The following is a 25273-nucleotide window of genomic DNA, read 5'->3' on the forward strand; positions in this document are numbered from 1 at the left end:
GTATTGTTTTAAACCTGACACAACCAAGTCTCCTTCAAATAGCTTCCCTCACCTATCCAGAGCCAAGGTTTTTTTTAACAGTAATTTTTCTTCCTGGGATGGGAGAACCCTAATGAACTGAATCAATGTTTGTTTTTCAATTGTTCTATCTGGTATTTTGTAATTATACTAGAAATGACAGGATCTGTTTTTGTCTGGAAGCAGATGTTATGATGTAATTCCATTGCATGGTTCAGGTTAAAAGCTAGTCTGCATACAAAAAGAATATGACAGCTGTGAAGGAAACTATTTTGGGTGCAAGAATTTTAGCAGTTATCCAGGAAGAATCTAGGAATGAAGCTGCAATGTCAAATCCACTCACCTCAAAACCTTAACAATCTGAAGATGCCAACGTGCAGTCCCTTTTTCAGGGTTTTACACTCAAAGCTGCAGCAGTCACCAGCAGAGGCCATGATTTAAGTATTTTTTTAACTTTAAAGGTGTATTAAAAAAAATCTCAAAAATCTTTTGCCATGAGTTTTGAAGACTATTTTAAAACTGAATTTCTTTAAGCATTTAAATCAGGAGTCAGCAAAAACTTTCCCCTGAAATAGACCAGAAAGTAAACAGGTTAGGCTTTATGGGCCCTGTGATCTCTGTGGTAGCTCCTCAGCCCCTTGGTGTAGCATGATAGCCACCACAGACGATATGCAAATGAATGAGCCTAGTGTATGTCAGTAAGATGTTAATTTACAAAAAATAGGCAGTGGGCTGGATTTGGTGCAGGGGCCGGCTGCAGTTTGCCAACCCCTGGTCTAAAGGACGCTGAAGAGGAACAGCTTCTGTACAGAAAAGCGCCTCTCACTGGGGGGAAAAAAAACAGACTAGGAATAGGATCAGAAAGTACGAAACAAAATGAGCTCAGCGTTAATCTTTTTATTTTGAGTTTTATAAAAAAACAAAACAAAACAAAAACAAGGCTTCAAGAAAACATGTTAAATATCAGTAAAGGGCTGGGAAACATGTGGCTAGCTGTACAATAGCAATCTAAACATAGACACGAGGCAAACATTAAGTAAAATGCTAGGGGAAAGATAGCACTTTGGGGGCCTACTGCAGTTTTCCTTATTGCACATAAAAGTTGCAGATGATTCCAAGTCTTCAATTTTTCACAGTTACAACATACTTAACGTCGTTTTATATAACATGTTTATTTATATAACATGCTATAATGTTAATTGTATAAAAACCACCAGTTTGCTACTGCTGAGTGGAAATAAAAGAAAAAATCCCTCCCCCCCAAATTACCGTATGTATGCTCTCTATAAAAAGTTCCCCAGAAGGTCACATCATTCCATGTTAAATTTACCCTATTCTATTTTTAAAAATTGCATTTCAGCTAGTAAATGAATCTTGGTGACCTTCCCATTGAATCATTTTAATGGGCATAGTAAATCTTCCCAAGTAAGAAGTACCAGACATATTTATTTATGTAAAAATGAAAAAAAGACAGGAGGAGCTGACCCTACTCACACTGTGAATGAGTGATTTCAGTGGTACATCCCAAACCCATAGACTTAACACCCACATAAGCGAAAAGCATTCCTCTGCTTCTCCAAAGCCCACAGCTGGAACAATCACAATGACAGTCAGCCCCCAAATGTCCAGTCGGTCACCCAATAGCACCTGCATCCTGACTATTTAAAAAGTGCTTTGAGATATCAGATGTGGATTTCTGCAGACTGTCTACAAGTCCTTTTTTATCTGAGTTTCTCTGACACATACAGGCTCAGACAATTTTTCCACGGGCCAAGAGTTGAACATGACATTGGCCATTCTGTTAAAGTCTTTCTCAAGGTGGCCATGGGAATGAGAGGGTGACCTCTGCTGTGTGCTCTCATGTCTGCCTCAGGCCTTTTTAAATGGAGGTGGTGCAGCAGGCAGACTTTCCTTCTCATCTTCTCCAAGGCTTGAGTGGCAGAAAACTCACTGCCTGTGGTTCCATATGGGCCATGGTCATAGTACAAATATACCCTGCTTATGAAAAGGAAACTAACATTGAAACTTTGGTTTTGTTCTTTACAATTTTTGCTAGCACTGGGTGACAAGGCATTTTTATTAATTTTAAAATGTTCTAGAAATCAAGATTGGGGGGAAAGGGTCTATTTCTAGATCTTGTTTTGAAAGGACTGTCAAAGAGTCTACTTGCTTTTCCTGGTTAGACACTAGTATTGATTTCGACAGTATTTTCTCTATATGTTGCTCTCATTAGTCTTTAAATACAGATAAAGTCCTTTCAGGTATCAAAGTGATAAAAGCAGCATTCAGATGGGTTGTTTCTAACCATAACTCTTGGCCACTAGATTCCTTCAACTGCATCAGAATGCAACAACTGACACTGGCAAGGCAGATTCTCCCTTAAAGAGACCATAACTCAATGATCCCAGTCTAACCTATTGGCCAAACTTGTTCCTATACTAACTAATCTATAGAACCAACATCAAAAGGCGGGCGTGAAACTTGTCAAGCTCCCCACTTCCGAAGTGGAATAAGAAGTCAGATACTCATTGGGTCAGCAAGCTTACTTGCCAGGAGCCCTCATTCCAGCTTATATTTATAGCAGAGGTTGGAATCAGCCCCCTGATACACCTTTTAGAACTCTCAGTGGGTACACAATACGATTGCAAGTGGATGATTTTCACCTCTGATGAGTCACTCAACTACCCTAAGGCTCATCTTCCCTAAGTGCATCAGTGGGTGGTGGTTCTACATTTGGAAATCACAGGTTCACATTAAAAATCTGACATGATTACATTAACTTCCACTGAAGACAGAAACAGAGAGAGATGGTGAGGGGGTGACATGGAAATAGACCTCTATTTTGGAAGAAAGTTAGTTCATTGCCCAGGACTGAGATGTCCATGAATAGCTAAGGTCTTGCATGTTTTCTAAAGGGATGTCATTGGCCAACCAAATCACAGAGGACATTTTTGGGGCTAGAGAACACAGCCTAAATTTAGAGCTCCTTGTTGTCTGCTCGATGAGACGTTTGATATCACAGTGTGATTTTTGGCTTCAAGGCATCAATGCTTATCTATATGGTCACCCCAGTGAGTACTCTAGATTATTAGAGTCTGTATGCCTTTCCTGGGCTTGTTTCCTCGGAAGAAATGCAGCCTCATTTAAACCTCAAAGTTCCTTCTCTAGGAAAATTGAGGCTTCCTGAAAGTTACCAAAAAGTGTATGAAAAAGCAATGGCAGGAGGCTTCACCCTAAAGTTTGCATCTTCTTAATTATCTGCTAGTGCTACCATATGACAGCAAAATGCGCACAGTCTTCCACTCTGCTCTAGCAGTACATGCGCCCACCCTTATTCTGATGAATCCAATGCAGATTCAGGCATGGGGACAAGTCAACGAAAGTTTAAATGCATAGGGGACTATTAATTTCATCCCAGATTAAATTTCAAAGACAATTTCCCAGAGTACTTTTGGTATATAATTAGCAGCTCAGTTAAGATAAAAATCCCCCTTTCTTTCCCATAAATGGGAATGAAGATTTCAGGTTTTAAATCCTACCTCTACATAAGTCACCTTGTCTGTCTTGAGGCTCTAAGGTTTACAAAAGTGACCTTTTTAGTAGCACTGTATGGAATACATTCTTGGGTTCTGCAAAGGCTAGCATGAAGTGCTCACAGCAGCGTAGACGGTCTTATGAATCCATACTCAGTTTTTTCTACAGGGCTAGAAATCTAAGAGAAACCTTACCTGGCTAGACCACTCTTAAATAAGGTTCTCATTAGCTCTAGGCTAATGGCTTTCTACTCCTGATGTTCCAGCATAAAGTATAGATGTCAGGTCCCACCACAAAAGTTACTGAATCCAAATCTCTGAGGATATGGCCCTTACTCTTGGGGGCGGGGCGTGGGGGAGGACTAGCCAAGTGACCCGACTATACAACCAATTGGATGTTCTCTGCTCCAGCACATCTGACTGCTGAACTGTTGCCTCCCTCAACTTGGATGAACAAGTATGTATATAAGATGATTTGAGTTTACTCAATCATCACCCAGCAGTTTCAATTTGGTCTTTTGTCAAACTGACAGCACATGGCCCTGAACTGGATGGTTTCTGGGCTTTGTGATCCCCTACTTGTCTCCATGCAGCCTAGGCATAATGCTTCTAGAAAATGGAACCATTTTCATGAAGGAATTCACCTTCCTAGGACCCCTGGTAAGGTCAAAGTCATTCTCCACATCTTGCAAACAAAAATTAGGACAAGAGTTCGAAGTGACTTACTTTGACCCACGGAATAAATGACCCAATAATTAATTACAGCCATAGTTTTGGCCTTGACCAGTCTCTATTTGCTTATATTTAAATTAATCAGAATAAAATGTTTGCAGTGAAGACCACAAGACCCTTTGGGGGAAAACACAATAATCTATGGATTGACCTAAGACGAGAATGGGACACTGTCATTATTTTTCTTCCCCAAGAAGGTGATTTTTTATAATCTGCTGAAAGCTTCCTATAAAACCAAAATGACACCAAGGCTTTGAGATGAATGAAGATGGTAACCCTACCAGGATGGCTCTTTGCAAGAACCATCTCCAGGGCTTTCCTGCTAGCTTTGCCCTCCAAAACTAATAACGTAAGAGATATGCAAGGTTATAATTTATAGAGAGCCAAATAGCTTATCCCTCCAGCTCTGCACGCAAGCAAGCCTCACCTTTTAAGTGGATGGCATGACTGGTTATTTCAGAGATAATTCAAGGAAAACTCTTGTGCTGGCTCTGGCCTGGGCACTCACACACATTTGTAGCCTCCTGCCAAGCCTGGTAGCTACTGTCTACAGTCTGTTCCTAAGAAACAAGAGCTTCCCTTCCTGGTGCTAAGAAAAGTTCTTTCTCTGGCTTTGGGCCTTAGATCTTCTTAAATCCCTCACTAACCCTATAACCATGATGCAACATGGCTTAGGTATGTTGTTTAGCTATTTTCAAATTTACAAAGCCCACACATATGGCCATAAACTCAAAATGAACTTAACATAGAAAGAGTGAATAAAATCTATCCAGTTGTGTTATACTGAACCATAGGAAATTGCCATTCCTGACTTCCAAAAATAGGTTGACTATCAGTAATTTCATATGGCTCAACCTAATTAAATATATCTTTCCTGATCTGCACAAATGATCAGTTCAAACACAAAATTGTAAAGCAATGTCTTATTTAAAAAGGAACCATTACAAATGTGAGTTAAGAAGGTTAAAGGACGGGTTTCATCACAGGCATACTGGACTGAGAAAACTATTTTATCTGGTGTAAGGAGAAAAACGCCCACATGTTATGAAAGCATGTTGTAGAAATTGTGTTGCCAAAAATGCTAGCATTTAAGCACAGAGACATGGAGGAAAACCTCAGAATTTTCCCAAGAATTCTTTCAGTATTTCACCTGCTACAGGTGTGGGCAGGTGGAATAGTTCACCCAGAAAGACCCAAAGTAAAAATCTAAGTTTCAAACCATTGCCACACATTAAGCTGATGAAACCGCTTCCTCAGATGCCAAGAAAATGATCTTTCTCTTTTTGGCAACTCAGCGTCGTAAAGATACCCGGATCCTTAATCTTCTAGATGATAGAATCTTCCACTGGGTTGAATAATGCTTAAAGTTCCATTGACTTGTGTCTGGTTCCTCAGGTGGCCGTGAATGTCAGCTCAAAGTTTGGGATCTGACTCAGTCTTTGGACTACTCTCTTGTATTTTCTTATTTTCTTTTTGTTTTTTTCTTTTTCTTTTTCTTTTTTTTTTTTTTTTTTTTTTTTTTGCACTGAGATTACTTTACCTCTGAATACTAGTTGATTGCCTTTTAGGTTTTTTGTTGACTTCTCCTTTCCAGATAAAAGCATCCTACACATTTTGGCGTTATTTTGAAATCCCAGTAGACACTTCAGTCCTAGTAATCATTTCCCAGGCAGTAGCTGTCAAAAGTTGAGTGAGTTTTGTAATGACATCATCATCAGTTTTTAAATACCTCCTTGTCCTCAGATTAATTAAAACAAAAACAGTGTGATGCTATTTGCCTTTGGTTTTAAACATTTCAATAACTTTTTCTTTATGGAAATTTCTAGATAAAGAATTATAATTCTTTCCCTCATGTTGGATGTTCATGGATATATATTCTCTTCAGTCTAGAAGAAACACAAGTAACAGAAAAAGTCAAGAATCTTGATATGAATGAGGATGTAGTCATGTGGCCTTCGTCGCTGGCATCTCCACTCAAATTGCTTTTCCATGTTTTCTGTCCCATGTAACACCAGATTTCCATCGTCCTACAGGGTCCAATTTTATATGCCTTCCTTTGCAATCTTTCTTCTAGCCTGTTCTCCCCTAACTTGCTATTCTTAGTGCCAGCTAGCCTAGCACTGCTGTGTCTGGAGATGACGTCTCTGAGGGAGGAGTCCCCAACGCCTGCCCCACCTTCTTCAGATGCTGCAGGCGAATGAACTGAGAGACCATTAAAGCATGCTATGTTTGTGTTTAACTCTGAAACAGCGCACTACTAGGTAAAAAAGTAGGAATAGGGCTGTGTTTGTCTTAATTTAGAGACACTTTAGCTTCACCATCTGTGTCTTGGGATGAATTTGAAGTAAGATAGTTTCAGACCCCAGTAAAAACAGAAGCGTTATTTCTATCCAGTCAATGCCTCAACCTCAAACACCACAGGAGCTTGTGGCCATCCTCACCCCACTAGGGGCTTACCCCATTGCTTCCAGGTTTGGGGGAATGTCACGCATTATCCCCCATTGGAAACACCAGGCGGGTGCCCCGGCTCGAAACCTTCTGGTCACCCATTCCCAGGTCTCGCTCCAGCACTTCCTCAGAGCTGCTCTTTGTTCTCCGGCCCTCCAGACTTGTAGAGGCTGTGTGGGAGCCTGAGGAGCCGTTCGCAGTCACTGTGCTGTCCCCGTAGGTCAAGGTGAGGTCACCCTCGGTCAGGATGAAATCCGAGTCCTCCTCTCTCAGCGGCTCTTGGTTCTGAAAAGTACAACCAACAACAAAAATGGGAGACTGATATCTTCCAGTGTCGGCGCCAACCCCTCATCTGGAAACTGGGGCTGGTGAAATCTGTCTGTCTTGAGCCACTAGCATGGTATCTAGATGATACCATGATGAACTGTAGAGTTCGGGGCAAGGCACCCTTGCCAGGACATAAAATATAAGCAAGAGTTCTGCTAATGTGCCCGGGAAAGCAACAGAAAATGGCCCATGTATTTGGGCCCCTGACACCCAAAGAGACCCAGATGAAGTTCCATGCTCCTGGCTTAGCCCTGGCTCATCCCTGGCAGTTGCAGCCATTTGGAGAGTGAACCAGCAGATGGAAGCTCTCTCGCTTGCGCTCTCTCTCTCTCTCTCTCTCACTGCCTTTCAAGTAAAATAAATAAATCTTTAAAAAATGATTTAAAATATCTGACTGCTCCTTGTTAGTGACAAAGGAAGAAGCAAGACCAGTCTGGAGTTCCAGCTTCCTGTCCCGCAAAGCAAGGAAGGCATCAGGTCACTGGGCAAATGCTGCCAGTTGGCTTTAGGGACTGTCTTTCCTGAGTGAATCTCCTGGGCCAGCCCAGTACCTACACACACCATCCTGAACGGCATTTACATGTCAATTGAAGGAGGAAGGCAAGCCATAATTAGGACTTCCTCTGTTTCCCTCTGCTGTCCCCCAAACCCTGACAGGAAGCCTTCTCCATGTGGATGAAACAAGTGAGAGGGCAAGTACCTTTTAATTGAGCACCTATTATATGCCTGCCAGGATTTCAGAGTTCTCGCTTGATCCGCAGCCCTCCCCCATGAAGGGTGTGAACACACATCTGGAGGACTTGAAACCTGAACTAAGAGAATGTGTGGGATGTGATTGAAATCCCCCAGTGGCTGAGAGGCAGAGTTAGAACGCGTGCTGCCTCTGGGCTGGTTTTCCCCACAGAAGGGCTACGCACAATCACTGGGTCAGGACAAGGACTGGAATGGTGTTCTCACACTAGGCAGTGGTTACGGTAAACAGACGAGGCATCAGCAATGTGAAAGCCACTTGAAACTACGACACGGTGGGCAGAGTGTTAGGAAGCAGCGGGAGGCCAGACAGAACCTTCCGCCCTCCAGTGAGTTTAGCCAGCGAACCAAGGGAGGGCTGCCACCTCACGCCCCTGCTGCACTGACTTGTGCCACCCACTGTGAACCTCTTTTCTCCAAAGGCAAACACATAGTGTCAAAACACTATAGTGTCTCCTGTCAACTCCGCAAAGCTCATCAGAAGTCCTGTACCTCTACACACAGAGGCCTCAGGGCCTCTGCTTAGCCCATGGCCTGCTGCCACAATTTCCCACAATCCGTGCCTTGGCTCCCCAGCAAGATGACAAACCACCACAGGGCAGTGGCTCTCTCCTCTCCCAGGCGTCCTCGTAGTAAATGCACATGGGGAGGGAGGATTCCTGAGCTGGGTTTCCCTGATTTTTCCTCTCGTGGCCCATCTCTGTGCTCTTCCCGTGACAAGCACATGCTTGTTTTCTGCATTGTTTCTCAGTGATGTCGACTGCTCCACAAGCAATCCACAGTGTGACTCTGCTTAACCAGTGCTCCAGCATTCTTAGCAGACAACACACACAAGCCCTCTCCCTGTATACCTCACATCTCCCCGCTGGAACGCGGCCAAGGGGCAGGTGCACAGCGAAATAAAGGCCCTGTACTCACACAGGTAGAGCACAATTTTACAACTCACCCCTCACTCCCAAACTGCCTTCTCTTCGTGAGTGTTTCGAGAGGCCTCAAACGCCATGTGCACCGTGACAGTTTCCTTAACAACAGATGACATGATGTGCCCCATCCCATCTGAGTTTCCAACTCCCGCACGTGCTCCTTCCCTGTCCTAGCACGCCCCAGTTCCCCTGTTCAGACATGTGCTAAGTTATCTTTTCGTTCATCTCGGTCAAGATATCGCTTGCAGCGCTCTTAGCTCCTCATTTTCAGGGAGACAGTCCTGGCACGTAAAATACTGCTTCAAGGTTTGGAGCCATTGAGGGACAGATGAACACCTGCACGTGAGGGTCATTCTGTCAATGGAAGGAAGCCCACCACCGCACCCTGGGCATGCCCTCCAGCATGGCCTGCTCTGATTCCTCATAGAGAGCAGCGTGAAATCAATTCACGCCCTTAGATTCTAGATGTGAGGATCACTGGGTCAACACAGGCCGGGTAAGCAGCAGGTCTTCATAATTATATAAGGGTACGTCCAAAGGTTCTTGGAAAATGGAATTACAAGATGTGGTTTCTGATGCAAAAATGTTGAAATCCATGCACAGGTTTTTTTTGCAAAAACAAATTTCCACAAACTTTTTGAATACCCTGCATATGCATCATGGATTTTAAAATGTTTCTGTACCAAAATAAACTTATCTTTACAAAATTCTTAAAATGTATTTGAGAGGGGCGGAAGGGAGGGGTTGACCTTCCCATCCGCTAGTTCACTCCCCAAATGCCCCTAATGGCCCAGGTTATCTGAAGTCCTATACCCTCTAGAGACAGAACCTTCTCCATCTAGGACCCCCTCGTGGGCTGGAACTGAAGCTAGGAGCTGGGAGTGCTATCTGGGCCTCCCACAGGGCGGAAGGAACATGATCACTTAAGCCATCACCACTGCTTCCCAGGGTCTGCATTAGCAGGAGGCTGGAGTTAGGGGCTGGAGCTGAGTACCAAATCCTGGCACTCTGATGTGCGATGTAGCCATCTTAACTGGCATCTCCACTAGGCTAAGTGCCAGTCCTAAGCGTATCTTGTAATTCCATTTTCCATGAATGTTTTAAAGTACCCTTGTGTAACTAGCTTGTGTACAATGCAATGCAATGACCCTGAAAAGCCCCACAGACAATAGTGTGTGGGAATGAGTATATTTTAAATAACCAGAGGTCATTCTAATAAGTGGAAGAACATTACTTTCTAGGTGGCTACTAAACCTAAGTGGCTTAGAGTTGGTAGAAATAATGAATGATGAACATTTCAGCTATCTCCAAATAAACCTGGCAATGTACAAGATGCCCCACAGGTGATGGGTATGAACCACACAAGTGACAGCCAGCCATGGGCACTGCCCAATCTGAGACTCCTGCCCAGCATTCAACTCTGCAGTTGAACCCTTCTACCTCTCTCACATCTGGGTTCTTCCCTCAATCATTTAGAAAAGACCCTTTGCTCCCACATCTCAGCAGCAGGTCTGGAGCCGGTTGAGACCCTGAGTAGGGTTCTAGCTTCCAACAGCAGCAGCAACATCAACGGCAGCATTGAGGGTGGTTCTCAGTTAGCTGTTGGCAGTCCATAGCCCAAACATGATCCCAGAAGCAAACCTTGAGTAGTCTCTTGAACTGGTGAGGGAAGCACTTTAAATCCAAGTGACTATCGGTTTTCTGAGTTTATGTAGAGGTCAGACATATCCAGATATCCCTGATTCTAGGAGCAAGGGACTTGTTAGTAAGCTTCAGATTAGATAAGGTCTTACTAGAGTCTTATAGTGGGTTAGTTGCTTTACAATTACACAGGCATGGAAAGAGACTTTCATTCAGATCCAAGATAGAAAGTTTTACAAATTGTTCAAAAGAGATGAGAGCTAGAAGGCAAAGAATCATGCCAACTTAAGACACAAAAGTGTAATCACTTGGCACTTCATTGGTGGTAGGAGCGGCAGTGTCTCTGATGATGACACATATCCAACTGGCCCATACTGCCATTGGAAACGAAGTCCCAACGGAACAAATCATTCAGCATGTGGGTCAAGACAGCTTCTCTCAAGTAAGCTTAAAGTAGCAGGAGGAGAAATTATAAAGCTAACTTTGCATGCGCTGCTTTATATCTGACAGAAAAGGGAACGATCATCAAGACTTCATGAGCTCTAGAGCCGTATGCAGACTTGGGGCCGGCGCCGTGGCTCACTTGGTTAATTGTCCTCCTGCGGCGCCGGCATCCCATATGGGCGCTGGGTTCTAGTCCCGGTTGCTCCTCTTTCAGTTCAGCTCTCTGCTGTGGCCCGGAAGGGCAGTGGAGGATGGCTCAAGTGCTTGAGCCCCTGTACCCACGTAGGAGACCAGGAGGAAGCACCTGGCTCCTGGCTTCGGATCGGCACAGCGCTACCCGTAGCGGCCATTTGGGGAGTGAACCAGCAGATGGAAAACAGATCTCTCTCTCTCTGTCTATAACTCTACCTGTCAAATAAAAAAAAAAAAGACTTCGTGAGCTCTAGAGCCATATGCAGACTTAACAAGTCCTTTTCTCCAGGATCTAATGGTTGTGTTCATGACAAGATGATCAGGACGGGTAGGAAAATCGGGGAGAAAGGAAGGCCTCCAACCTGTGCTCCTCCTTCCCTATGGGCAGCTGCTGGTTTTCCCCACCTCGCTGTCCTGTAACCACACCAGCAGCTCAACAGTCAGCCCTAAGTCTAAGATGCCCATCAGCATGGGTATTGTTTTAACACCGTGCTGAGTCTATTTCTAGAATTTGAAAATGCATAGAAAGCACCTGACTACAGTAACGTAAACAAACGGTTTACTAAAGGAATCTTTACCTTTGCAAGATGCTTGACAGTTCACAATACATCTTAATGTACCTTACCATCTGAAGTTCACAGCCAGCCTATCCTATCAAGCCCATTTTACAGATTAGAAACCCAAGGCACAGAGCACTTCAATAGTCCATCAGGGCTTACATTCCAGTCTAGTTTCTGATTCCAACTCCAGGATTCTTTCTACTAGACTACAGCTGCCAATGGGGAGCCAGCAACCCAGGGAATAGGTTTCTGCATCACCATGCAATATATAAGCATAGGCAGGCTGGCTATCTCTAATCATCGTATTGCAGAAGCCAAATGTGTGGATTTGGAGGCTTGAGTGCTATGAGGGTTCTTCTTCCATGGTAAGACCCTCCCTGGCCTGGTGAGCAGGCCACTTGACACGCTATACTTACGTCGTACACCTGGGGACTGGTCAGACAGCGAGCTAGCAAGCCACACCAGGCAGGCAGAGTGGTGGTCAGAGGGGGGCCGCTGTGAGTGAGGATGGGCTTCAAGTAACTTTAAGAAACGGGTTAAGGAAAAATGTCTCCAAAGAAATCACACATCTGACAAACCGTGTTTAAAAATACCAAAGAGTAAACCATCCAACACTGTACCCACAAAAAGTATCTTTTCTCCACTTTATAGTACAGTACAGGAAACCCGTGTAATGCACACCAGTCTGAGTCAAAGGTTAAACTCTCCTTTATCAGCCTTAAGTGCTAGCTGTTAACTCCCAGGTGAGTTTTGTCCCAATTTGTAGTGGAAAAGAATTCAAGGGGACTTAAGGAAATTCATGGAAAAATGGAATCAAAGGATAAGTTTATTTTGGTGCAAAAAATGTTTTGAAATCCTCATATAGCTTTTTTTTCATGGTACATGTTTTCCACGAACTTTGTGAAGACCGTTCTGGAGCCATTACTGCGGTGTAGCAGGTAAAGGCCCTGCCTGTGACTCTGGAATCCCATATGAACACCGGTTCAAGTCCCAGTTGCCCCATTTCTGATCCAGCTCCTTGCCGATGCACCTGGGAATGCAGTGGAAGATGGCCCAAGGATTTGGGAGACCAGGAAGAAGCTCCTGGCTCTTGGCTTTAGGGCTGGCCCAACCCCGGCTGTTGTTGCCATTTAGAGAGTGAACCAATGGATAGAAGATCTCTCTCTCTCTGCCTCTAACTCTGCCTTTCAAATGGATGAATAAATCTTTTAAAAAATAAAGAAAGAAAAGAATAGCTTTCAGAGTTGGTGGTTTGGGTTTCAATCAGTATCTCAGCTTTGATACACAACCTGTCCCTGCTTTGCAAACAGGAGAGAGGGGGCCTGTGGCCCTGGGTCCCCTGTGCCCTGCTCTCCGTAAGTATACTTGCTAAAGCCCTCCACAGGGCACACCGTGGAGACGTCCGAGTCAGACAGCACCTCTGAAGTAACCTGGGACTCCTACAAGGGAGGAAATGGAGTCGAGTCTTGGCCCAGTTATTCAGACCTCACTTCCCATACAGGGAGTTCGCTTCCTCACTGCCTGCTACTTCTCTCCCAGACTCTAAGAGATGGTTGTTCAGCCTTCCTGCTGTTGACATTTGGGGCCAGATCAGCCTTTGTTGCAAGGGGCTGTTCTGTGCACAGCAGATGTTGAGCAGCATCCCTGGCTTCTGTCCCCTAGATGCCAGTGGCACCTGTATGCCCCTTCTCAAGTTGTGATGATCACAAATGTCTCCCCACCTCCACCAAAAAAAAGCCGGTCAAATTTCCAACCCCCAGCCCCAAAGCAACTTTGCCCTCATTTGAGACTGCTGCTCTAATATGAAGCTCTCCTGATAGGCAGAGAACACCTGTGTGGGAAGCACCCCTACACTATGATAGAGCTGGGACCAGCTCTGAGACCTTATGCTCTCAGATGGTCACCTCGATACAGAGATGCCAAGAAACTTTCAAAGGAAGGCGAGGGGCCGGCACTGTGGTATAGCGGGTAAAGTTGCTGCCTGCAGTGCTGGTATCCCATATGGGCGCTGGTTCAAGACCTGGCTGCTCCACTTCTGATCCAGCTCTCTGCTATGGCCTGGAAAAGAAGTAAAAGATGGCCCAAGTCCTTGGGCCTCTGCACCTGCATGAGAGACCCAGAAAAAGCTCCTGGCTCCTGGCTCTGGATCAGCCCTGCTTTGGCCATTGTGGCCAATTGGGGAGTGAACTATCGGATGGAAGACCTCTCTCTCTCTCTCTCTGCCTCTCCTTCCCATGTAATTCTATCAAATAAATAAATAAATCTTTAAAAAAATAGTTTATCAAGAGAATTATTGAGTATCTTACTATATAAAGGATCTTTTTTTAATTTCCTTTTTACTATATTCACCAACCTTGGGTTGCAACAATCACAATTTTTCTCCAACATTGATTCCTTAAGTTCTCTTCTAGTGTTGGCATGGTGCTAAACTTTCTGGTATTTAACTGACAAGCAAAAGTTGTATATATTTATCATATTCAAAATGACGTTTTGAGATATGTATACATTATTAATTTTTTTATTTAATTTTTTTGACAGGCAGAGTGGACAGTGAGAGAGAGAGACAGAGAGAAAGGTCCTCCTTTGCCGTTGGTTCACCCTCCAATGGCCGCCGTGGCCGGCGCGCTGCGGCCAGCGCACCGCGCTGATCCGATGGCAGGAGCCAGGTACTTATCCTGGTCTCCCATGGGGTGCAGGGCCCAAGCACTTGGGCCATCCTCCACTGTACTCCTGGGCCACAGCAGAGAGCTGGCCTGGAAGAAGGGCAACCGGGACAGAATCTGGCGCCCCGACCGGGACTAGAACCCGGTGTGCCGGCGCCGCAAGGCGGAGGATTAGCCTAGTGAGCCGCGGCGCCGGCCGAGATACGTATACATTATTAAATGACTTAATAAAGCTACTTAACTTGCATTACTTCACATGGCTGGCATTTTGTGGTGAAAACACTTAAACTCCTCCAGCAATTTTTAAGTATACAATCATTTACATTTACATTTTCTGTATTCTTGCTCATCTGAAAGCCTCCCTCCTTAGTCTCTCATTTTTGATTTACAGTTTAGGTGTAGAATTCTAGGTTCACTTTTTTTTTAATCCTAGAACTTTGTAGACACTGTCCTATTGTATTATAATATCCAATTTTGTCAATGAGAAGTCTGAATCTTGTCCTTTGGAGTTTTCCTTTTTCCCTTTAGAAGTTTTTTTTTTTATTTTAAAGAAAAATTAGAATGTCTTCTTTTTTAAAAAATATATTTATTTATTTGACAGGCTGAGTTACAGAGAAATAGAGGGAGCAATGGAGAGAGAGAGAGAGATCTTCCATCTGCTGGTTCACTCCCCAAATGGCCACAATGGCCAGGTTTGGGCCAGCCAAAGCCAGGAGCCAGGAGCTTCATCCAGGACTCCCACATGGGTACAGGGGCCCAAGTACTTGGGTCATCTTCTACTGCTTTGCCAGGCATATTGGCAGGGAGCTAGATCATAAGTAGAGCATCCAGGATTCAAATTGGTGCCCATATGGGATGCTGGCATCACAGGTGGCAGCTTAACCTGTTACACCACAACGCCAGCTCCCTGCAAGTCTTAAAGTTTCTCAGAAAGTATCCATTCATCTTACACATACTTTCTAGGATCTTGCATTCTGAAAGCAAATGTCTTTCTTAGCTAAGAGAATTTTTCTTCCATTATTTCTTTATTACTTCTTTTCCCCCACAGTCAACATACTTTCAGATCCTGTTAAATGATTTGCACTATGTGGATCTCACTGCTACATCTTGAAACTCTTCTCTTATATATCTCTGACTTTTTGCTCTAATTCTTGGAATTTTTGTTCTCAACTTTATTTTCTAGACCAACAATTGGATTTTCCCCAACGTCCAGTTGTTAAACTATCCATTAAATTTTGAAGTGTTGATTTCAGAAACTTTATTTTTCATTCCCAAGAACTCCCTCTTGTTTGGGTTACTCTTTTTTTCTAATAATCTGCTCTTATGTCATGACTAGAAAAGCTACATACTTAAGTTTCCCAAAGGAGTTTATTACAAAAATTAAAAAGTAAATATTCAAAATTATTTAACTACTTCTACACTCCCCACCATCATGTATTTAATTTGTCAGATCGTCAGGCAGATTGGGGACTCCTCCCTTGGCCAAAGTAGCAGGAATTACCCTGGGGAAAAATATCTTTGGTATTCTCAAGATTCGTTTCTCTACCAAGCTAGCTCCAGGTTCTGTTTCTATTTTCTTTAAAGTTCCAGGGCCTGGAGAGGAAATGAACAGCTACCAGTTGCCCTGCTGCCACAGGAAGTACCTCTTCAGTTGTTCCGGACAACATTCTTGAATAAATCACCTAGACTAGCTGGTCCAAATGGACAAGTTGCCAAAACACATATACTGTATAATTCATTTGGAAAACAGGTAAAACTACTTAAGTATTGTTAGAAATGAAGAGAGTGGTTACATTTGGGAAAAACGAAGAGGAGTAACAGTTACATCCTGCATTTCTTCATTTCTTGGCCAGTCTGATGTTAAAAGACTGTGTTTATTTTTTTTTTTATTTTTTTTTTTGACAGGCAGAGTTAGACAGTGAGAGAGAGAGACAGAGAGAAAGGTCTTCCTTCTCTTGGTTCACCCCCAAATGGCTGCTATAGCCGGCGCCGCGCTGATCCGAAGCCAGGAGCCAGGTGCTTCCTCCTGGTCTCCCATGCGGGTGCAGGCGCCCAACCACTTGGGCCACCCTCCACTGCCTTCCTGGGCCACAGCAGAGAGCTGGACTGGAAGAGGGGCGACCAGGACAGAATTCAGTGCCCCAACTGGGACTAGAACCCGGGGTGCCAGCGCCACAGGCGGAGGATTAGCCTAGTGAGCCGTGGCGCCGGCCAAGACTGTGTTTATTTGTGATAATTCACTGAGCACTTATGATTTGTGTACTTTAATATAAATTTTTAAACATTTTTGAAGACATCAATATCATATATAATAGGCTACCAGCCCATTTTATCGTTATGTCAATTTAAGAAACAACGAGGGTTTAATTTTTTGATTTTTTATTTTCACCTGAGACTAGGCGAATCTACTAGAATAGGTTCTATCCTGCATGCAGCCCAGTTATGTCCGTATCAGATCATGCAAGAGCAGACTTGGCCAAGTTCAAACAGGAATTATCCTCCCCACATGGATTAACTGTCGAAGATCTACTTCCCTTCTTGACTACAGCATGGTTCATTAGGTAATCCTAACTAATTCACCTAGGAAGACACAGGCCCCGTGATCACAAAGCCACAAAGCTCTCAAGAGCCACAGGAGTCTACCAGACTGTGGGTTGGCTACTCCTATGATATGTAAACATTCCTCCTGGCCAGAGAGAGGCTCACCAGCACCATCTGTGCTTGAATGATCAGTGCACATGTCCCAAGAGGGGACTGTCTCCACCTGGCCCAAGCACACTCATCAGAAGTCATTCCTCAACAGCTCAACGAGAGGATTTTATCACCAACATTTCACAAACATGGGGAATGCTGTTGAAAAGGATACTTGTGGTCAAAACTGTACCATAGCCTGAATATCCACGCACTCTCCTGTTTTGTCCGGTTCCCTCCAGCAGAATCTGGACCGTCCTAGGAACAAAGAAGAAGATAATATGATTAGGTGTCGAAAACGAATCTGGAAGAAGGGGAACAAAACTTCTTTTCTAAGCTGTAACTTTTATAGATCTAGAGCTCTAAGTCAAACATGCTGTATCACCAAGATTGCAAAGAATTATTAGAAGGTAATATTTTAGCAGAAATTAAGTAAACCCCAAATGCAGAAAAACCATCCCCAAAGAAAAAAAGATTTGATTGATGCAACCTAGTACAAAATTTCTTCTAGAATTTTTACTGTAATTTTCCACAAAGTGCCTTTTGGAAGGTTAATTACCCTAAGACAGTATAGCTCCTAACAGGTGAGAATTGACTTATAGAGGAAATTAGAGAAAGTTTCCATAAAATCAACTTTCCAGGAGCATGTTTGACCTAGCAGTTGAGACCCCACTTGGACACCTGCATCAAAGTGCTTGGGTTCAAGTTCAATCTCCACTCCAGATTCCAGCTTCCAGCTAATGCAGACACTGGGAGAGAGCAGATGATGGCTCAAGTACTTGGATCCCTACTACCTGCCTGGGAGATCTAGATCGAGTTTTGGGCCCTTGGCTTTAGCTTGGCCTGGGTCTAGCTGTTGTGGACATTTAAGGAGTGAAGCAGCAGAGTGGAGCACACTCTTTCAAACAAATAAAATATATACATAAAATTTTTAAAACCAAATTCCAGTATCCCTACCCCCAATCCTCTAAACTGGCCTAGGGGAACCATACTTTGTTGAGTCTCCTGACCAGTTAGTCAAGGGGTCTCTGTGGTCCTCACCCAGGTACCTACACCGTTCTCCAAGAGGTCTGTAACTTGTTTCCCTACCAGCTTTGGAAAGATGGCACCAATAGGCAGGAGAAACAGAGCCAAAATTAGCAATCCTGTTACTTTATCAACCTTCAGGTAGTAAACTCCTTGTCTCTGTCTTGCGCCTTTCTGACTCAAACATCCCCATCATTTAATTTTCAAAATAACCTGCAAAATGAAACATTCATCTGAATATGTTCTGTGCTTGGAAATATGTTCTGTGCTTAGAAATATGTTCTGTGCTTGGTTTAAGAAATCAGCACAATGAATATAAAAACTTGGACTGACTGCAACAATTTGAGGGCAGGCCTGGGGCTCTATGTCACTGGGTAACAGGTTCTGAAAGTACAGACTGCTTGGGAAGTAATTTTAAAACAACATTCTCTTTAAATCCATAGGAGGGAGGCACCTCTGCAAGTGAGGGACAACTGATGATAATCAAATAAAACTAGGACCAAAATGACAAGTAGTTCTCAATCAGCGAATGTAAATTCTACCTGTAACAGCCACCTCAAGGCTTAATCAGAGATCTTTGAGAAGATGAGCATATAGACACTTTGAAAGAGGGCAGTTCGAGCAAGCACTATCAAAGTTCCTGCAGTTCCCAACAGCAAAGATTATTTTTAAAAACTGAGTCCCCAGGGAATATGAAGAATGTTTAGGACATTCTTATATGGAAATGGCTTAGTGAAATAGGCCTTTCTGTGGCTGAGGAAATATAAACAAGGAGAGACCCCAGAGATCAATTTTATTTTACATTTTTATAGATCGCATGGAAGAAAGAGGGCACAGAAATGTTTCCATTTGCTAATCCAATGAGAACTCCAGAAAGATTTCAAAATGCCACTTGACTGAGCAGAAAAGTAATAAATGACCTGACAAATAGCATTATGGGAAAATTAAATGGTTCTTTCAGAGTGATAGGCTCTAAGCTCTCAGTCTGAAGTGCCTGTAGAAATTTACGAAAGAAAAAAATGAGCAAAATGATAAAATATCCTCAGAAGGGATACTATAAACTATTAGAAACAATGCAAGTCCCCTAAAGTCAGATTATTCTACTCCTTCTGAGACAGGGGAGAGAGCAAGAAGATTAGGCAGGAATAGGTGAGCTGGAAGATTTTTTCTCACAATTTCTGCCTGATAACTCTACTTTCTTACCTATCAATCCAGTACGCCCACTTTTGCATGATGCACCTGTGTCTCAGATATCTGACACCAGAAAGGAGAGGGAGCCATGATGGCCAAGCTTGGAAGTCAAGCTCCAAATGGAGATACCATGAAATCTGCAGAAAGCCTCACACACACTAACCCCTACCCAAACTGCATCCCATCTGTATATTCAATTATGCACTGTCCCCTACACCATAAACGGAACTGTTACGTGTGGGAACGCCCCCCCTCCCCCCCCGCCGCCACCTCTCTTTTGTATTTTTGGCTCTGACTCTTGCTTTTGGGTCCTTCTCTGGCCTCCTCCCACACTCTCATAGGCAACTCTCCAGCCCACTCGTGGCTGGTCTATCTCCGTGGGGGAGGGTGGCCCGTGCTCAGGCGTGAATGTGTGCTCACTCTCTCACTTTAAATCAATCCTGCTCTCACTTGTGCACCTTGCTTCTGTTTCTGCTTTGAATTCTTATCTCTGCAGAGGCAAGATCACAGGAGAAAAGTTTAGACACTTATTCCATAAGATTCCTTTTTAAAAATCAACAACAAATACAACCCCTACTCTGTCATCTTCTGCGAAGCCACAATGCACTTCCCATGCCCTGACATTGTTAAGTTCTTTCCATCGTACCCCAAGGAAGCTGCAAGAGAAGTTCAGGTTCCCCCAGCGGGACGATTACAATGAATAAAGCAAAGGAAGGGCTTCTGTTGGATGACAAACTACAAAAGGTCTTCTCAGGCTACAAAGAGATACGCCTGCAACCCACAAACAAGATAAAGTGACCTCCAATTCCACAGCAAATCCCAAAATGTAATCTAACAGGCAGCGCTTCAAGGCTGCAGGGGGTAAATCAGGACACATCAAACCTGTGGCTTTGTTAAAAGGCTGTTAAACAACTTCTTACCCCAAGAGATAGTGCCTGAAGCACAATCCCCGTACAGGAAGAACTTAGATAAATCCCTATGTAGTGGCTTTGGGGAGATCTGGGCAGCTCAGTGGAACAGAACTCATTTTTTTAAACTGACCCGGAAGATGACCAACAAGTGCTTAACCATAAGATTTGGGTTGCTATCACATCGCAAGGGCCCTTCCTATGGACTCCAAATGGCCCAGGGTCGGGCAGGGGTCACTGTAAGGGCCATCTGGGGCCTCCTTCCTGGCTGTACTCAGGGTATCTTAGATTTCTATTTCCATGCTTTCCATGGGAAAAGCAGGGACTTGCTCTCTCGTCACAGCCCTGCGCCAAACCTGCGTTCCCACCAGAAGAGTTTGCACACCATGTCTTTAGCTCAGGCTAATTTCTAGAGCCTAGAACATCCTTTCTTCCTCTCACTTTCTTCTATCCACAACACCTACCTGGTCAGCTCCCATTCATCTATCAAGGCTGGGCACAAGCTTGGCTTCCCTTAAAAATATTTCAAAAAGCAACAGAGCACTCCAAGAGATGTAGGTATGAATACCATAGGCACTCTTGATAGAATACCCAGATCCTGACTGTGCCATTGCCTTTCTGCGTGACTTTGGGCAAGTTAACTAACCTTTCTGTTTCCATGTCTTCATCTGTAAAATGGAGATATTAATATGTAGCCACCTTAAAGGGGCATTGTGGGGCTGTGCTATTCTGAAGTACTTATTTGGTCTTTCTTCTGGTTCCTGGCACAAAATTCCTAAAACCCTTGGAATTTCTCAAGTGATAGGGTGAAAGGAACATCTTTTGTTATCCATAATAAGCCTCTTTCAACCATTCTCTAGTTTTGAGTTTATGTTAATGAGGTGACTCAATGAGGAAGGGGCTGGTTGCCAGGGAAACCAATCATGTGCTTAGAGAGTTGCAACTTTCAGCCCCTTCCCTCAATTTCTGGGGAGGAAAGGGCTAGATGTTGAACTGATCACCAGTGTTCAATGACTCAACCATGCCTACGTAACAGAGTCTCCATAAAAACCCTCAACCACAGCGTTGGGAAAGCTTCCAAGCTGGCAAATAAATGGAGGCATTGGGAGGGTAGCAAGCCCGGAAAAGGGCCTGGCAGCTCCAAACACACCCCCCCAATCCGCATCCTTTGCTTCCATTTCACTCTGAGTCGCATTCTTTATAATAAACTGGTAACAGTAAGCAAAGCACTTTCTTAACTTCTGCAAACCATTCTAGCCAATTATGGTACCTGAGGAGGGAGTCATGGGAACCCCAACTCATAGTCAGAAATACAGATCACAAACCAGGACCTGCAACTGGCATGTGAAGCAGATGCAGTCTTGTGGGACTCAGTCCTTAGCTACTGGAATTTGAAGCTAACCCTGTGCAGGTAGTGTCAGAATTGAATTAAACTGTAGGTCACCCATTGGTGACCTGAAAAATCCCCCATACAAGGGTTCTTCAAAAAGTTCATGGAAAAACAGAATGTAAAAATGTTTATTGTGGTGCAAAAATTGTTGAAATCCATGCATACAAGAAGCCTGCAAAAAGTTCATGAAAAATGCACATTGTGAAAAAACTATGCACAGATTTAAAGCATTTTCTGCATCCAAATAAACAACTTTTAAGTCCATTTTCACAAACTTTTTGAGTACTCCTGTGTTTGGTGTTAGAAGTGTTGTGAAAGTTATAGAGAAAAAGAGAGGTTTTGCTTTTTTAGAGCATAAATGATTTGTAGATTTAAAGAACTTGCCACATTGTCTGACATGTGGTAAACACTCAACAAATACTGACTCATATTTCTTACTAGCTATGTGACCAATTTCATGCTGCTTAAATATTTGTGAAATATTTAGCACAATATCTGTCACACAGTTCAAGCTCATATTATTAATTCAGTTCATTTCCAAGGACTGGATATGTAATTTCCAGCACATATTTTCTGGGGGAAGAAACACAATATTAACATCATTTAACTATCTTGTGTGGCTTTTTACATGAGGAATTTCTAATCTTTTACTGATATTATTAATTGAGAGACACCTTCAAGAAAATAAATGCCATCAACCCTGCTTATTAGCATTTTTGGCATATGATAATGAGGGTCTATTTATTCTGCAATCATTGAGTACTTACTGTGTGCCAGGCACCATAATGGGTACTGAGAACACAAAGACAAGTGAGACTTAGCACCTGTCCCTTAAGGAGCACCCTGTCCACATGAGGAGGTAGACAGACAAATACACAGTCACAAAAGTAATGAAACAAAGCAAGTCAGAAAACTGAGGAGTGGTACATAGCTCTAATTTTGAAATAATTTTTCTAGAACTAATGAATAATCATGTCTACATAGAGTTGTATTTCATTCCCATTGTTACATAATGTTTAAAGTTTTTTTTTTTAAAGCCACGGTCACTACAGGGGTAGGCATTTGGCCTAGTGGTTAAGACACCACTTGGGATATCCACATTCCGTATCAGAGCACCTGGGTTCAAGTCCTGGCCCTGCCCTGGGTTCCAGCTTTCAGCTGATGTGTACCCTGGGAGGCAGAGGTGATGGCTCAAGTAGTTGGGTCCTTGCCAATCAAGTGAGAGACCTGGATGGGGTTCCTGGCTTCAGCATGACTCAGGCCCAGCTGTTGCCAGGCATTTGGGGAATGAGCCAGTGGATAGATAGAAGATTTCTCTGTGTGTCTATCCCTCTGCCTTTCAACTTAGAAAAAATAAATAAATAAAAATGTTCTAATCCTTCAAAAAGGAGGGGAAAAGATCATTACAATAAGACTAGTTTACTTTTTTCAGGGATGGGGTACATTACATTACATGGCAAAAGGGGCTTTGTGAGTGGGCTTAAGGTTATCCAAGTAGACCCAATACAATCACATGGGCCCTTAGAAGTGGACAAGGGGGGCAAAAGTCTCTGAGAGCTGCAGTGGAGGAGGGGCAGGAGAGATTCAGAGTGTGACAAGGACCTGCTGCACTACTGTTGACTTTGAAGATGGAGGTGGCTAGGTCAAGTGCCTACCCCTGTAATGATCTTGACTTAAAAAAAAAACTTCAAACATTATGTAAGAATGGATTGAAATATGACTCCATGTTGAGAACAACTCCTGGCCAACAGCTGTCAAGGACATGGGACTCAGTCTGACAAGCACAGCAAAGTGAATCCCACCAACAACCTGGACGAGCCTGCAAGTGACTGCTCCTCCACTGCCCAACCCTGGCCACACCTTGACTTTGGCCTTGAGAGACGTGAAGCAGAGAAACCAGCTGGGTTCATCGGATTTCTGAACTTCGGAACTGTCAGACAATAAAACTGCAGTGTTTTTAAGCCACTGTGTTTCCAGTTTGTGGCAAACTGTTACAAAAGCCCCAGAAAACTAATACAGAGCAGAAGAGTAAAGCACATGATGTCCCTTTGGTTGGATCATTTCCGTATCATTGGGATGATGGGCCTAAGATATCTTAGCAGGGAGTAATGACAGGGTTTAAAAATAGGGTAGCAAGTCTCTGGCGGTGACACACTGAGTTTCCTTCCCTGTTTATAATGCCCTCTCCAGAGCTCCACACTGCCTAGCTCAGGACTTCTCATACTCTCAAATGCACACAGATCCCCCAGGGAGACTAGGAATCGGGCAGCTCCTGCTTCATTGGTGCTGGGTAGACCTGAGAGTGTGCATTTCTAACAAGCTCCTGGCGATGCTGGGGCTGCTGAGCCACCAGGACACTCGGAGCAGCCTGGAGAGGCTATGCTTCCTGGGGAAAGAGCAGACCAGGCCCTCCACCATCTCCTTCTGCCACTCTCTCCACCCTCATCCTTTGTGCCGCTGTCACTATAGGCCCTTCAGGATGGAGATTCATGCATCTCATTGTGGATGGATTTGCAGAGCATGAGAGACAGTCTGAAATATAACAAGTGCTCAATAAAGATTTGTCACATGAACAAATGAATGGCGATTGACTCTGAGCATCTAGAAAACAGAAAACAGCAGAAAGGGGAATCACGGGGCCGAGGGATGCAATGGGTGGGAGGCGGGGAGTAAACGGCAAAGGGGGAGGGCGGTCCCAAGAGTGGTCATTTGAGAGTCCCCTGAGCAACTCTTAGAAGTTAGAGGTTGGGGCTGGTGCTGTGGCAGAGTAGGTTAAACCTCTGCCTGTGGCACGGGCTTCCCATGTGGGTGCCAGTACGTGTCCCAGCTGCTCCTCTTCTGACCCAGCTCTCTGCTGTGGCCTGGGAAAGCAGTGGAAGATGGTCCAGGTGGTTGGGCCCCTGCACCTGTGTGGGAGACTTGGAAGAAGCTCCTAGCTTCTGGCTTCGGATCGGCCCAGCTCTGGCCATTACAGCCATTTTGGGAGAGAACCAGCAGATGAAAGACCTTTATCTCTGTCTCTCCTTCTCTCTGTAATTCTGTCTCTCAAATAAATAAATCTTTTTTAAAAAATTTTATAAAGAAGTTAAGGGTTTAGGTGACCAGGTGACAGCTTCCAGCCCAGAGGCAGACACACGCAATGCAGGCACAGTGGTTTCCTTTCCTCCACGTTCCATCCAGATCCGGCTGGCGACCTTGTCCTGCTGTTAGCATAAAGCCAGCAGAAGTTCAGATTCACACTCCTAGCTGCTGCACGGCAGCCTCATCAATGAGTGTTGTTCTGTGAACTTGGGGAAGGAAGTGAATGATGTATCTGCATGGCCGGCCAACAGAAATCTCAGCTGTGTCTGGTCTGGCATGAAAAGCCCTCCCTTTAATGGGGTGGGAGGTCAGCCCTGGACCGGGCAGCTTGTTTCCAGCTGGGCTTTGTTTTTGTTTTGGTTGCAAAGTCACCAAGACCTCCAGGGACACAAAGCAACTGTGGTTTTTTTTTTTTTTCTCTCTTTTTCTTGTTTTGTTCTAAATGAGTCAAACTTGCCAGGGACACAAAACTAAAGCCTGCCCACGATATTCTTACGCTTTCCTCACATCAAGCCAGGAGTGCTGCCAACAGTTCCTTTCCTTCTCCCACATGACCTCACATTCTGTAGCCCCGTAGCCATGACACTGTTTATAACCATAGGCTTCCAGAGCCAGTGAGGACAACCGTGCTGCTTATAAGAAAGGCTCTCCTGCCAAATCCTCCTTTTCGGTTGTCGCCGCTGTTTTTGGGCAGATCATTCAGAGAATGAGGTAAAGAGAACTGCCTCTTCTTACTTTTTTTTTTTCGTAGAGAA

General features: G+C 44.0%; 1 protein-coding gene across 2 annotated transcripts in view; it reads right to left on the reverse strand.

Annotated features, from left to right (window-relative positions):
• Nucleotides 1–900: 900 nt before the first annotated feature.
• SLC9A7 (solute carrier family 9 member A7) overlaps nucleotides 901–25273 on the reverse strand; it is a 174351-nt gene continuing 149978 nt past the window's right edge. The window contains exons 15-17 of one of the 2 annotated variants that reach the window (XM_008272522.5): nucleotides 17098–17180; nucleotides 11985–12090; nucleotides 901–7016 (exon numbers count right to left, since the gene is read on the reverse strand). In XM_008272522.5, the coding sequence (XP_008270744.2) occupies nucleotides 6768–7016; nucleotides 11985–12090; nucleotides 17098–17180 (438 nt within the window). In that variant the 3' untranslated portion in view covers nucleotides 901–6767. The remainder of the gene's footprint in view (nucleotides 7017–11984; nucleotides 12091–17097; nucleotides 17181–25273) is intronic. The other variant, XM_008272523.5, reaches the window with a different exon arrangement.

Source organism: Oryctolagus cuniculus, chromosome X (assembly GCF_051225735.1).
Source record: "Oryctolagus cuniculus isolate XC-2025 breed Fujian yellow rabbit chromosome X, ASM5122573v1, whole genome shotgun sequence".
NCBI lineage: Eukaryota > Metazoa > Chordata > Mammalia > Lagomorpha > Leporidae > Oryctolagus > Oryctolagus cuniculus.